Source organism: Haliotis cracherodii, unplaced genomic scaffold (genome assembly GCF_022045235.1).
Source record: "Haliotis cracherodii isolate W230 unplaced genomic scaffold, xgHalCrac1.p SCAF_10, whole genome shotgun sequence".
NCBI classification, from domain to species: Eukaryota; Metazoa; Mollusca; class Gastropoda; order Lepetellida; family Haliotidae; genus Haliotis; species Haliotis cracherodii.
Window position 1 is genome coordinate 4,546,490 of NW_027266265.1, and position 16,011 is coordinate 4,562,500.

Sequence of the window (16,011 nt, forward strand, 5' to 3'; positions counted from 1 at the left end):
TACCAGTACATGTATGACCTTATTATGAGATCATATATAACGGTACATGTATGACCTTATCGTGTGATCATATATACCGGTACATGTATGACCTTATCATGTGAGGTGAGGTGAGGTGAAATTGGGTTTAACGTCGCGTCCAAGATTATTGCACTTATATAGCGACGTGCATGCACGTGTATGTGTGTGTGTGGCTGCTTGTACTAGTCCGGACTGATGCCGATTTATAGTGCTAGCTCACTGAGATACCATGCCGCAGTTTAACACGAATACCCCACTCAGACACAGTATACTGACTCCGAGCCGACCAGTCCTTGTTTTAGCCCCTTAATGCCGAGCGCCAGACAGGGTAACAACAAGTACAATCTTTTAACGTCTTTTTGTATGACGCGGCCCGGGATCGAACCCTGGACCTTCCGCTCTCCGGGCGGACGCTCTACCACAAGACCACGGAGGCGGTCTGACCTTATCATGTGATCATATAAACCGGTACATGTATGACCTTATCATGAGATCTAATGTGTATGGCGTTATGATGAGATCTTATGTGTAAGACCAATAGAATAATCTCTCAGTAACAACCTGAAGACTTGGTACTGTGTAAACACAATTACACAGAGACTAATGCCAGTACTTCGCCTCACACACATTCTGTGACTACACTGCAAATACATGCAACAGGAATTTATATCTGATGGAATATAGGTTTGACAATGGCTAGAGCATATTCAAAAGAACAACGATGTTTGTGTGTTGTTTTACGCCGCACTCAGAAATATTCCAGCTATATGATGGCAGTCTGTAAATAATCGAGTCTTGACCAGACAGTCCAGTGACTGACATCATGAGCATCGTTCCACGCAATTGGGGTACGATGACAAGTATCAACCAAGTCAGCGAGCCTGACCACCTGATCCTGTTAGTCACCTCTTACGACAAGCACAGCTGCCTCTCAGGCAAGCATGGGTTGCTGAAGACCTATTCTCCCCCCGGATCTTAACGGGTCTGAACTACAATGACAGGTTCATAACTACTTATACATGACTAAGAAAAAGGACCAGTGATGTTCAAAAACTCACTAGATCCACAGAAAATTAGCCAACTTGGAAGACAACCCCACAGCATGTTTTCAGTAAGCTGTAATAATGTTAGAAAAGGTGACAAGAAACAACAGTTGAAAACATTCAGGTCATACCTCACATGCCAGAGCTAATCACTTTTAATACCTAACATTTCAACAAACAGGGCCTGTCTTTTTTTAACAATTTTTTTATTCGGTGAATATGTTTATTAACATGAAAGTTATATGTGTGACTTTGTCAGCCTGCACAAGCAGTGATGTCAAACTGCCACAAATCTTTTGTCAAACCCTGTTGAGATAAACCATGAAGAATACACATAGATATAAAATACAAGGTATAATAAATAAAACATATTTAGGAACATGTTTGACAGAATACTTTGAAACAGCCTTCTTTGTTTACATGGTTGAAGTATCCAAACAAACAAACAAACAATACATTGAAAAAGCCGTCTTTGATTACACTTTGCATCCAAACAAACAATATCTTGAAACAGCTTTACTAAGTTTACATGTTTGACGTATCCAAACAAACAATATATTGAAACAGTTTTTCTTTGCTTACACGTTTGATGTATCCAAACAAACAATATATGGAAACAGTTTTTCCTTGTTAACACATTTGAAGTATCCAAACAAACAATATATCGAAACAGTTTTTCTTTGTTTACACTTTGAAGCATCCAAACAAACAATATATGGAAACAACCTTCTTTGTTTACACGTTTGAAGTATCAAAACAGATAACATACTGAAACAATGTTCATTGTTTATGTTTAAAGGATGGAATCAACATATAATCTTCCACTGGACAAAGTACAAGCTTTTAGACACCCCTATACCACGTATACAATTGGTGCTATTTAGGGCAAGACTGAAACATGCAAGTTTTGATATGAACTTCTTACTTCTTATAGTCTCTTACTTCTTACTTGGGAACAGATCTGATAACATTCTTAATTATTTGAAAAGGTTTTCCCACTGATAATCACAGGAGATCTAGATAACGTTTCAAACATGTGCCAGAAATACATCTTCCGTCACAGACATGCTCCTACTTCGTCCTTCCTGTCGGCCATGTTTGTTTGTAATCATGTCACAAGTACAAAACTTGCATGTTTTGGAACGAAAAAAGGTAGTTGTGAGTAATTTGATATAATAACTTTCAAGTTTTCCACCATTTTAAGATTAGACATTTCCAGTCCAAAATAGCCCTAGTTCTACCTCTTCCTGAAGTACACTGACCTGAAACAAGCACTGCCTCTGTGGTGTTGAGGATAGAGCATCTGCCCAGAGAGCTGAAGGTTGGCATTTCGATCCTTAGCAGCATCATACCATACATTAAAATATGGTACTTGTTGTTGCCCTGCCTGGCGCTTGGCATTAAGGGGATAATAAAACAAGGACTAGTCGGCTCGGAATCAGTATGCTGTGCTTGAGTGAGGTATCCATGTTAAACTGTGGTATCTCAGTGGGCTAGCGCTTTAAAACAGACATTAGTCCAGACTAGTACAAGCAGCTACACAGACACTTGCATGCACATACACACACACTGCAATTTAAGTGCAGTCTTGAATGTGACTAGCCCCATCTACCATAACGCATGAAACTCACTCACACCAACAGGATGTTTTCTTACAGGAAGAGCACCCTAATCAATGACCTGGAATCAGTGTTAAGGGAATACAACAGGAATGTATACAGTCCCTTCTACAGAGTGCCTTTGATCATTAGTGAATCTCACCACTCAACCCAGGGATTTGTAGGACTGTCCACTCAATGCCAGTGGCAGGCAAACTGAACAAAAGTAATCTCCTATGAAATTGGGAACTATATATTTCTTAATTTGGGTATTTTAGCTAAACATTCCATTCAGGGCTGTAACATGAAGTGCCAAAGACTTCTTACAGAAGTCAGCTTTTCAAAACTTAAAGATTAATTTATGTTTTTTAAGAATTGATATTTTGTGTTTATGGAGGAAGAGGAAGAAGTATGTGAAGTTTCAGCTGCACTGCTCCAGAGGGTTTTGAGGGGAAGATGTTTATGGATGACCCACGATTATTTGAAATTATCCCCCCCCCCCCCCCCCTCCCCCTGAAAACTTTAAAAACAAGGATTAAAATAAGTCTATTTTACATCATACTGAGAGGAAAAATTACGAAATTCTGGGAATCAGAGGAAAAATTCTCATGTCTGTATGGCAACAAACATCAACAAAATATTTCAGCTCAATCCATTTTGTGACTTCGTACAAATTTGTATATGCTGATGTACAGTGTGCACACCAGTGCACATAAGGAAAGAACACAAGGAAGTCAATTCTTATAAATATGTATGTCAAAAGTAACGACTTCACAAACTTCTTATTAAATCAGCACCAATAAAACAACAGACACCAATACACAATCACCGACATCTTCCAGTGCAACAATGTAACTCAAGCCCCGCCCATTCTAATATCAGTCAACCAGGAAACAGTACTACGTAGTAGTGGGCGTGGTCTTTTTTTTCTTAAATGCAGAATATTATTGCTTGGATAGCCAATCAAATGCCACAGAATCACTTGCAATCTGTTTATAATAACATGGAAATTTCTTCCAAGTGAGACTTGGCATGGAGTTTCAGCCAAGGAGACCACTGAGATAATTCCCTGGACCGACCACACAATCATGCTAGCTTCACTTTCAGTTCCACACAATCATGCATCACTTCTGGCAATGATAGTTTGGAAATATCTTTCAGAATACTTCCTTGTGATGCTTGGCTTTTCAACGTTTGACGGATAGTGTGACACGCTATCATCCTCAGCGGCAGTACCTTGTTAGCCAGTCTCCGCAACCAATCACGAGTTGCCTTAGAAATGTTCAGATGATTCCGCACTTCATCCGACAAAATTCTCTTCAACCAGTTGGTGTTTCCGGAAGCGAACAACAATGTGAGAATGAGCTCCAGGTTCTCGCTACTTAGAAGTCTCGTGACGAGATCATTTTCGTCCGAATTGAGAAACTGTGTGGAACTGCCATGTTGGATGAGTCGGATGCATATTTTGAAGTAGTGCTCTGTCGCGGCCTGCTGGAGCGGGTCTTGGATGTTCACCTGCTGCAGGATGTTGTGGGAAGAGACCACACACGTCGTCTTTATAGCATCAATAATTGCACCTTTATTGAGGAAATATTCTACCAGTGGGAGATCGCCATGTGTGATAGCATGGTGTAGCACCGTGTCGCCTGACCGACTTGTGTGGTTGATGTTGGAGCCGTACTTTACCAGCAGTTCGTGGATGTCTTGTCGCGTGGTGAAGAATGACGGAGTTAAGCGTTGATTGACTTCATAACTATTAGGGTTGGCGCCGGCTTCCAGCAATACCTGAAACACGTGTTGCTTGGGTTTTCTTCAGTTTGAGCATATTGAATGAGTCCATGTGTGGAAAATCAATGCCTGATTCATATGTGACATCACTTGACGACAGACAACCTTATAATTGAGCCGATCTTGATGTACAAAATATAGACTTAAAAACGTGTTGGTTGGTTGGTTGTTTAATGCCACACTCAGCAATATTCCAGCTATATGACGGAAGTCTGTAAATAATCAAATCTGGACCAGACAATCCAGTGATTAATATCATGAGCATCGATCCACGCAATTGGGATCAATGACATGCATCAACCAAGTCAGCAAGCCTGATCAACCGATCACGTCATTCGGCACTTACGACAAGCACAGTCGCCTTTTACAGCAAGCATGGGTTGCTGAAGACCTTTGTAAACATCACCAATCCCAATTATGGCAGGGCATTATTTAGTTCCTTGTTTCACATTGTTTACTTCCTTATTTTATCACAAATTTGATATTTCCACAACCTGCTGTGAACCATTTCCTCGTTCAGTATTCTACAGAGAATGTTCATATTCCTTTGTTAATGTAGTGTTTTTGGGGTCACCCTTAATAATTGAAAAAAAACAAAAAAACAGACACACACTTTATCATCTTAACATGCTTAATTTGTTTCAAAACTTTAAAGCGATGTGAACTGGTATGTATGCATCACATCAGCCATCACCATGGTTACCTTGACGATATCCAGCTTTCCCTTAGCAACTGCCTCGTGGAGGATGGTGTAGTTGGTGTCTTTGGTGCCGAGGTTGATGTCGCACCCTGACCTCAGAAGGAGATGTAACATGTCTTCATTGGAACAAGACATGGAGTAAAATAATGGAGGTCGGCTGAAGTTAAACCAGTAAAACATGTCAGGAATCTTGGTGCCACATGGAACTAGCCATATATTACCTCCTAAAGACATATAGTGTCGTGGCACTGTAGCTAACCTGGATGTGTGGTCAACTGACTAAAATGTCATGCTGACTGCTTCTTATCATAATCACTGCTATTAAAATCTATTAAATAAGATAAAAAAAATTATGAAACAAGCATTTAAACTAAATTTTAACAAGATTTCTGCAAGAATGAATATAATATTGTAGGTCATTGTTGCAATACACAACAGTTATATTTACTTTCTAAAAGGTTTCAAATTTTAGGCTTAAAGACTTATAGCTATTAACATGTCTGAGGAGAATAAAAGTGTTCTTGTGACATACAATTTTTCAAATTGTTTCACAAAAAATCAAATAAAATCCTAATGATTTGAACAAAATATGTCATGACTATAACAGAGACATACATGCCAAAGTTCATCTTTCTAAGTCCGTCGATTTCAGATGAAAAGATGCATTTAGAGAGAATTTAAGATCATTAAAGTACATTTAGAGCAGAATGTAAAATATTGTGCAATATGGAACATACATGGTGAGCCCCACTACACATACATCAAACACCGGTACAGTTTGAACCCAGATGGCCGGAGAATGGTCATAGCAAGCTTCTGCTTTAAGTATGGTCGAAGTGAAAAGGTAAATCAGTGATATTTACAGTGTAAAGAAATATATTTTGAGAGAATTTACGATCAAAGTGGAAGGTGAACTGTTAGTCAAAATTTAAAATATCTTGTGTGTTTGTTGTTTAACGCCACACTCAGCAATACTCCAGCTGTCTATATGGCAGCGATCAGTAAATAATTGAGTCTGGACCAGATAATCCAGTGATTGACATCATGAACATCAATCCACGCAATTGGGATCATTGACATGCATCTGTCAAGTCAGCGAGCCTGACCAGTCGATCCCATTAGTTGCCTCTTATGACAAGCTTAGTCACCTTTTACAGCAAGCATGGACTGAAGGACATATTCTACCCCGGATATTCATGGAATGGAAAATGGAACACATATATCTAACATATTTGGAAAATGGAACACATATATCTAACATATTTTATTACTTTTTAAACTAAAATATGACTAGAATACATTTTTTAATATGGCTCCTGTGGCGGCCATATTGAAAATCATATTCAACTTCTTGAACAAATTCAGCTGTCATCATTTTGAAGTATCAGCTGCACTGCTCTAGAGGGTTGTGAGGGAAAAATGTTCATGGATGACTCATGATTATTTGAAATTTTCCAATATGGCCACTGGCAGCTATATTGGATACTCGATCAGGAATAAACATGGTACCACATAAGCATGATAAGGGACTGTCTCACCATCATGTTTCAGGCCCCTCGCCTTTTTAATTTTTCAGAAATAGACACTTGAATGTTTCTTTGATCAAATCAAAGCTTGTAATCATCTTTTAATGTCAATTTTGATGCCCCCTTATACATGTTATAGTAACAAACATCAACATAAATTTTCAGCTCAATCAATCGTACGATTTTGTGGAGTTGAACATGTAAGAGGTTTAAAGACAGTCATGACAGAGCTGCTTCCCAAGTCTCTCCAGCTTAGGACAAATTAGGGGTGAAACGATGCAGCAAGATCACAATATGATACATATCATGATACATAGGTCACGATACGATACATATCGCAATACGCATATTTACGTCAAATCACAAGGAAACTTCTTGACTAAAAATATTTCAGAGCAGGTTCCAAAGGAACAGCTAGTTGTAGACAAATGTTAGTAGCAGTTATTTTACTAGTGAATTTGAAAACATTTCGCAATATTTGACTGACAAAACTGCTGGGGTGGGCATCATTAACTGAGTAGTCGGTAATTCATTTTAGCAAGTGTATCATCTTGTATCGATACAGAAAAAAACGTGTTGTGTATTGTATTGTCACATGTAAACTCAAGAAGCATCGGTGCACTGATGTACCATTTCACTCCTTGGACAAATACTGACTGTAACCATGCTAACTCTCAGCCAACCACGAACTGCTGAAAATATTACGTTATAATAATGTACAGTTGTCCGGTTTTCGATCATATTTTTCAGAGTGTTTTTTTTAAAATCATTGATTATATTTTTACGCAGAAGATGAATTTTTCCGAGGACTACTGTCATAAAAAACTCAATTTTCCGCGTTTCCACGGAGATTTCACCTCCCTGGTTATTAAAGACTCTGAGTAAAAAGTAACAGATTTATCATCAAGTAGGACACCTTGATATTGTAGATGCCGTACCTGAACATAGGTTGGATGTGACAAATGAAAATAAACATTTATTCTAATCTTGTGGACCTTACCCAAGATCATCTCTGAGATCTTTTTTACATCCGGCGTGTAGGAGCATCCTGACTGCCTGTGTGTTCCCCCCACTGACAGCTTGACACAGTGGGGTGAGGCGGAAGTAGAAAGGCGGGACTGTCCCACTTTTGTTCAAATCACAGCCATGTTCAATCAACAGCCGGCACATAGCAGTATTTTCCTATATGAAGATTATCATTGAACAGTGTTACAAGGGGACTCAAATACTCATATCTACCTCTACGTCGTAAAGTTTGAGTGAGCAGACAACAAAGTATGTTTAACAACCTAAATCAAACTTGCCACAACTGAAAAAAGCCTAATCGTGCTTTAATCATGTAAAGTTAGGAAATAAGTTTTGAAAAGCCAGATGATAATAGATATTAGATGGTACAGAGGGAATAACATCTGTTGACAGTTATTGATTTAAAAAGCAATGAAAAACCAAGCGTCCTGTTTCTGACGATAATAAATCCAATAAATTAAGTATCTAAGGTTCAAATCAGTGTCACCATCCTCTTAAGTTTGATGGGGTCTGTGCACAGACTACATCAATACCTTGTAGACTAACTAGTGTCCAACTAAGACATTTCAATGTTGTAGAAGTTAAGTGAAAACTGCAAGATTTCTATAGCATGAGTATACAGAATATAATTTGAGATAGGACCACAGGGTCTTGTAATGGCAGAAGGTGATTTTGTAACCAAACTAATTCTCAGCCATGGAAAATTTGTAGCCACCCCCAACTCGTAGACAAAACAAATACAATAGAGAAATAGAACTGATATTGATTTATTACATACACTTATTGAATTATTTTGTGGCAAATGTATTTCATCGACAGTTTTAAAGGAAAATAAATCCTTGACTCAATATGACCCGGCGTGACATTTAACCCATACTTCACTCACCAATAAATATTGTGCTTTTTGGTTTGCATATACTTACCTGATTATTATCTGAAAGCAAAATAACAATACAGTAATCCACCCCACTCACCATGTCCTTCTAGGCTCAAATATATACTTAGCTGATTATTTATTTTTTATGGTAGTTACAAACAATCCTGTAAATCCTATCAAAATAAATTAATAATACAGTACCGAATGAACCTCCAATACTAACATTGTGTCTACGAATTCTCCACAAATTGTATCTATAGGGAGTGGCTACGAATTTACCGTTTCCGCTTGTAACTCTAAACATAGCAGCTACAATGTACATGGTCACAACATATGTCAGTTCTATCAAATGTTATTTTACAGTCCCCTGTGGCTCGGACCACCAACAGAGGCGAGTCTAGTCTATATTACAGAGAACTAATGACGATAATGGCACTCTAGGGGTCATCAGCTGATCGTGTTAACCAGTTGTTAACACATCGCCAAAGATAATAATCATTAGTTTATGTTGTCGACAAACAAAGATGTTGGCATTGTCATTAAATATGTTCATAATTACAGTAAACACAGCCGTGGTTAAAGCGGTTTCCTTTCCTTCGCCTTCCACGTCTGCCTCCAGACCTCCCTCCAAGAAACGCTTCACTGAATTCACGTCACCAGTTCGAACAGAACTTAGAAAGTTCGTGATATCTTTCTTTTTCTTGGGTGAAATTATATTTTCTTCTTTGTAAATCTTCGGTACATATCTTCTTGTCGGATTTACATCTACCAAGCGAGCTAAAACTGGCATGACTGTTTCCTAGCACAACAATCCTGTTGGATGCTCGTGAACAGACTCTCGTCCTTGTTGATAAAATGTCAGTAATATTTGGAGTGATCTGCCCTTGGTTAGTCAAAATACTTAACAAATTTAAAACTCACCTAATATATTTTCCGGAAAAGGATTATGTCATAAGGAAATATTGAATTTTTCTAATTATATTTCCAACCATAATATAAACATAACTTGCTGTCATGAAAAGACATTTACAGAGGATTGACGGCGGATATCTCTCTCTTTAAACACAAGAAGGCGTGATCAAATGTGTAATTGTGTCATATTTTAAGATGAAACGAGTCAGCATCAACACGAAAGACTCTAAAACAACACTTTCATTAATGTTTATTATGCAACATAATACATGTTTCAATTTTCGGTGTTTTAAGAAATCTCACTTCCAGCTAATATTGCAGTGTTCTATATTCACTTTTATCAATATTTTGGTAATTGGATTTTAACGTCAAGGGTAATTTATCAGTAACAAATACCCCTGAATGAAAGGCAATACATATCTTTACTTCGTCATAAATTACTGACGATTTAACCAAATTATGCGCGCATATTTAGATTGCACATATATGTACAAATGCAAATTCAAGATTCCTCGAAAATGTGACATAATATTATTAATCATCATTCTAAGCATTGGGGTGTTTTATTCCGATCAGGTTGTAATGTGGTGCAAGGGGGCACGGGGGGCACGGGTGGCCCAGTCGTCTAAGGCGCCGCGATTCGCTTTGCAGAGTTGCGTCCCTTGGGCACGCCAGAAACCTATGATTGTGGGTTCGAATCCCGGTTCGCTCCAATTATGTTTCTAGGTTCGTCATTACCATACCCGTGCTCGTGGGTTTCACCAAAGTGGTAAACATCTGAGACCTGCATCACTTCGGGCTTTCCTCCCACATTAAGCTGAAACGCCGTGATATAACTGGAATACTGTTAAAAGCGGAGGTAATCTCATTCACTCATGTGGTGCAAACTGTAATATCTGTGTCCAGCAAATAAGAACACCACAAGAGTATAAATGGGGATTTAGTTTAAATACATCCAACTTATTATGGGAAACGAAACATGGTGTTATTTTTCAGATTTAAACCAAACAACAACGATTCCACCAATGCCTAATACAAGGATAGCCTAATTGAGGCGACAGAACACTCAGCTGTGGGAGAAATAGAAATGAAAGTAAAAATAAATTAATTTGAGAAGTTAAGCATCGATTTGGTTGTAAATTAAGTCGGTTGTTGCTAGACGCCATTGATCCAGTCGACGTACTGCGAGACGTCCGTGTAGACTCCCGCCTCGCCAGGGTTGGCGCACCCGTCACCGTACGACACGAGCCCGTACTGCACCCAGCGGCCGTTGACGGAACAGAACAAGGGGCTGCCGGAGTCTCCCTGGGGAACACAAGACAATAGTCGCTATAGACATGCACGTGCATACTTTCTAGACTCACATTTAGTCTCCGATATTGAAAATGTTTTACATTTTCATTTTTTGCAAATGCGTTATAATATGTAAGAGAAAGAAGTTCTTTTCAGGAAACCAGAAATAAAGAAATCTAGATATGCCTAAGCATTGTAGACTTGCATAGGTTATTTGTGTTACCGGGTCTGAATGGGTGATTGGCATACCTGATGGTTAATAGGAATTTATGACGTTTTGTCATTTCCCCTATAATAATCGGGCTATATTAAAACTATTTTTAATATTTGATGGCTGCAGATAAAAGTGAAAAGAAATTGTATAGAGTGTTTTTCACAGTTTATATTTTTGTATTTAACAGTCTATTAGTCACTATTGTTATTGTGTATTCTTATGTTTGTAGTGGTTAAAGCGTTGGCTTGTCACGCCAATGATCCAGTTACGATTGATTCTCCACATGTGTCCAATGTGTACATCTCATGGTTCATTTTTTTTTAGTTCTCTGCTGAAACATACCCCTACCACCACTACTCCTCTCCCTCTCCCCCTCTCTCTCTCTCTCTGTGTGTGTGTGTGTGTGTGTGTGTGTGTCTCTGTCTCTCTCCCCCCCCCCCCTCTCTCTCTCTCTCCCCACCCCCCACCCCACCCCACCCTTCTCTCTCGGCGCACGTATCCATCCAACTCGAAGTAAATGTGCCTAAAATATTCTTCAGTGCACGGACTTATTGATACATAGTTATTTAGTATATACATATGATTTTAATAATAATAGCATAATAATGATAATGATTACATGTGTTATTCCCCGTACAGTTGGTATATTCCGTGACATAGAGTATATGATTCAAGAATGTAATCTCTTTTTACGTAATGATTTGGTAGAATATTTTAGAGTTTTAATGCTTAAATGGTAAAAGTATCGCCGGTATGTCCATGTGGGATTACACATTACGGTGTATGGAGAGCAACTCCACCTGCACATATCAAGGTGTAAAGGTCCCAGAAGCAGGGCTCCTATTAACCCATCGGTCTCATTGAGTACACATAACTCCCAGATGTCATCTGACTCTCCAGTGCCAGGCCATGCGACCTGTGACACCGAGGTGAGTTGCATCATAGCGGAAAAGTTACACAGCTAGGATGTCAAACGTGAGAATCAACGCATCAGTTAGCCCGAGGCCACGGTGCGCGCTGCCCTCTGCCCGACCCGGTGATTGACCTCCGAGCAGGAGTGGAGGGGCCGTCCTCGGTGATGATGTTGCACACTGATGTTCACATTGAACTACCTGGTACCAGAGACTATAAAATAGATAGTCTGCTGATACATGGTCTTTTGTGTCTAATATTAGACAAACGCTTACTGTCTGAAAATATATTCTTTTGATAGATTTGGGAAGAGGCCCTGTGCGATGGGAGAACCTGTGGAAAATCTAGACTTGCTTCATTTAGGGCTCGAGCATTAAAGTAAGAACTGGGCGGATGGCAAAGTTATATGATTCAGGGACTGTGGGACAGTCTAGTCTGACATGTATGATTTAACAATTAGTTACATTTATCACTGTCTGAAATGGGAGAACCTGTTGACAATCTAGACTTGCTTCATTTAGGGCTAGAGCAATTAGTTTCATGTATCAATATGCAAATGGTGTAGAATACGCCCTCTACTACTAACTGATGCAAAATTATAAATGCGGAGTGCAACATGATTCGTTCGCTTCCGATTTACAACAAAATTGAGAAAATGGAGATTTAAACAATATAATATTTTATGCTTTAGAATTGCCACAGTTCCCTTGCCAGCCAAACAGATACCATTGATTGGGAAATCTACACATTGTACTGCCTGACCTGACAAGAGTCGACCCCCCCGGTACCAGGTGCGCCTGCGCACAGCTGTGTTGCCGGGGTGGTGGGGTTGGTGTTGAAGTTTGCCGTGCACGACGTCCCTGCGTACGTTGGAACTGACACCTCCTGAAGGATGTTTGGGATCTGACCTTGAACTGTAACAGTGAGATTATTATTGCCATGGAACAATTACAAAACATAAGATCAGATCATCTGTTCCTGTTTTCTATGAGTATGGAAAGAAAAATAGTTTCGACAGAAAACGGATACAGGAACAGTTTTACACAAAAATGCTATTTTATTTGGTGCTTAACCTTTATCACAGTGTATATCAGTGACTATTGCATGGTACAACTATCAAGATTGTTTCGAACTGACAGCGTTGGGTTTAAGAAATTCAAATCACTGACCAGCAGATCCTGGCATGGTCAAGGGACTCAACTCTGAAGCACGAATTGGGATGCCCTAACCCCCTGTTCCCTTTGTTTTAATGGTTAATGTTATACAAAACAACTCTGAATAAGAAGGAATATATTATCGCCAACCAGCATGTATTATCATGGAGCCATTTATTCCACACCCACCCCCCCCCCCCCCCCCCCCCACAGACCCCCCCACCCCCCCACCCCCACCCCCGTAGTATGGGAGACTGGACTTACATGAGAGGGTCCCCCCACCCAGCTACTATACACTCAGTGCCGTCACCCACGGTGGCTGTGAACGTGCCGCTAGGGAGACAGATAGGCGCGGCGTCAGTTATTGTGTTGAAGTCTATAGGCGTCGAGAGTTCCAACAAGGCGATATCATTAGCTGAAACAAACAAAATTTGATATTCCTCTGGTCAAGTCTTTAGGATATTTACTGTATACCTGTAACTCCTGAGACGGTCTTGTAATTGGCGCTTTGTACTGCTGAATGGACATCAGCAGAAAAGTAGAGTGAGTAAGTATGGTTTTACGCCGCTTTTTAGCAATATTCCAGCAACATCACGGCGGGGGGCACCAGAAATGGGCTTCACACATTGTACCCATGTCGGGAATCGAACCCGGGTCTTCAGCGTGACGAGCAAACTATGATACCCGTATCAAATACTTCACCATCGTATAACAATGTCTTGTTTGTTTTATATTTAGCCACCAAAAAGATGGATGTATACGTTCTTTTGCAGTTTACTTAATCTATCAAAGACAAAAAACCAAGCTATGATAAAACAAAATCGAAAAGGTTTGGAGGTTAAATATAATTCTATGAAACGTGAATATCCCAAACGAAATATCCGCGCCTACATGTAGCTATTGTCAGAGCTCCAGATAAGCTTTTGGTGTTGTGGGTATTTTACCCATGCATTTTAAAATCATTGGCTATCAGTAAGTCTATCTGGGTATTCAAATTTCCGTTACCCACTAGTTTTTACACATGTGGGTATTTAAGTTAAATATTTAAAAACACTATTCATCTAGTCCCTGCAAACTGTCGTGTTGATTCGAAAGCTTTATAGGACTCAAAATACCACGATACTTCCACAAGAAAGTGTGATGGCAAATGATCATGATGTAACTGTCATCGTGGAGTTTGGCAAGGTTGACGGAATGCCAGTTTATAATTTCAAAATAAGTTGCTGATTTGCTAACCAAATACGCATGGTTACTTCACAATATTTTGATGATACACACACGTTTTATTTTTGTAGCGTATCTATAATGTTCGTTGCGTATTTGATACGCTTGGATTTGATTTTACTGCATAATTCAGCATATCTGATGCGTATGTTACGCAGATACACAGCTTATCTGGAGCTCTGTACGCTGCTTCTTTCCCCACCCTCAGAGCCAGGCTGGTAATTCTCATGGACCGTCACTGTCGACACCTGGAACGTTGTGTGGTCGTTGTCGTTGAACCGGTCTTGTTCGCCCACGTCTACTGTTATTGTACTTGCCGCAAAATCACTGAAACGTATTATCCTCTCTTGATAATATGCACAAGTCCGTATTATGTACTTTAAAGGGCACAATGTGCGAATGAATGAATGAGTGTAGTTTTACGCCGCGTTTAGCAATATTTCAGCAATATTCCGGCGGGGGACACTAGAAGTGGGCTTCACACATTGTACCCATGTCGGGAATCGAACCCGGGTCTTCGGCGTGACGAGCGAACGCTTTAACCACTAGGATACCCGACCATCCCGAATCTGTGAATAATGTTTCATCCAGCTATATTTCAATACTCTAGGTAAATGCGTGGTTGATATTGGGAGCAACGATCCTCGCCGCCAGGGCATACCGACACAATCACCCGATCTTCATTAATTGGCTCTTAGGACGACCATGTCACCATTGCCTCAGCCACAATGCACAATCCCGGTACACAGACGCTTGCAACAAATGTGGGCCACGGGTAGCACATTCTCTTTGCCGTGTTAGGGCTGCTGTCCGTATCACACCTCTTGGGATTTAACAAAGTGGTAAACGACCCACACTCACACTACAAAACCCCACATTAAACTGAAACGCGCTGATTTAACTGAAACACTGTATAAAACCGCTTTAACCCGACACTCACCAAACCACCTAAACAATCATTCCCCCCCCCCCCCCCCCCCCACACACACACACACACACACTCACGAATTCACTCACTCACTCACTCATGAAATGCAAAATTGGTAGGACATACATGCAGTGTGCGTATAAACACAGATATCATCTAAGTATTGGAGAACATGTCATGTGATGCTATCTAACATCTGTTCATTGTCTATTGTAGTATGCTGACATACATTTCATATTCATTTCAAGCATGAATTCCCAAGTTTATGAGCAGTTCAATCCTCTACTATTTGCACTGAATGCCACATACAAGGGCGGTTACCTGCAGGGGCGCGTGGCGCAACCACTTCACGCAGAATCCTGCAGTATATTTACCGAAAGGTGAATAATTGAAACAGATTGGTCGGTTCATGCAGCCTACATAGTGTCTTTTTATAATGTTTGATGATGTTTGTTTGTTGTTTAACACCGCACTCAGCAATATTCCAGTTATATGGCGGCGGTCTGTAAATAATCGAGTCTGGACCAGGCAATCCAGTGATTGACATCATGAACATCGATCTACGAAATTGGGATACGATGACATGCATCAACCAAGCCAGCGAACCTGGGCACCCAATCCCGTTACTAGCCCCTGAGACCTATTCTAACCCGGATCTTCACGGGTCCTTTTCATAATGATACTATATATTATTCTCCCCTTCTTGATGCATCATGAACATAGTGTACTATTTATTGGATTTATTAATTTTTTACTTTGAGGGTATGTGCTGTTCAATGTTGAGCTCCCTGAATC

At 39.9% G+C, this 16,011-nt stretch overlaps 2 protein-coding genes across 2 annotated transcripts in view; both read right to left on the reverse strand.

The window, feature by feature from the left end:
- Nucleotides 1–3,183: 3,183 nt before the first annotated feature.
- Nucleotides 3,184–9,423, reverse strand: LOC139445418 (putative ankyrin repeat protein RF_0381). Its single transcript, XM_071226564.1, has 4 exons — nt 9,139–9,423; nt 7,677–7,858; nt 5,154–5,307; nt 3,184–4,447 (listed from the first exon to the last, which is right to left on the reverse strand). Exons 1-4 carry the CDS (start codon nt 9,367–9,369, stop codon nt 3,749–3,751), a joined length of 1,266 nt encoding a protein of 421 aa, XP_071082665.1. The 5' UTR covers nt 9,370–9,423; the 3' UTR covers nt 3,184–3,748.
- A 1,223-nt stretch (nt 9,424–10,646) lies between these two features.
- LOC139445427 (serine protease 42-like) overlaps nt 10,647–16,011 on the reverse strand; it is an 11,259-nt gene continuing 5,894 nt past the window's right edge. Inside the window, 5 exon segments of the mRNA XM_071226576.1 lie at nt 10,647–10,796; nt 12,673–12,824; nt 13,329–13,341; nt 13,343–13,479; nt 14,491–14,615. Coding sequence (XP_071082677.1) covers nt 10,647–10,796; nt 12,673–12,824; nt 13,329–13,341; nt 13,343–13,479; nt 14,491–14,615 — 577 coding nt within the window.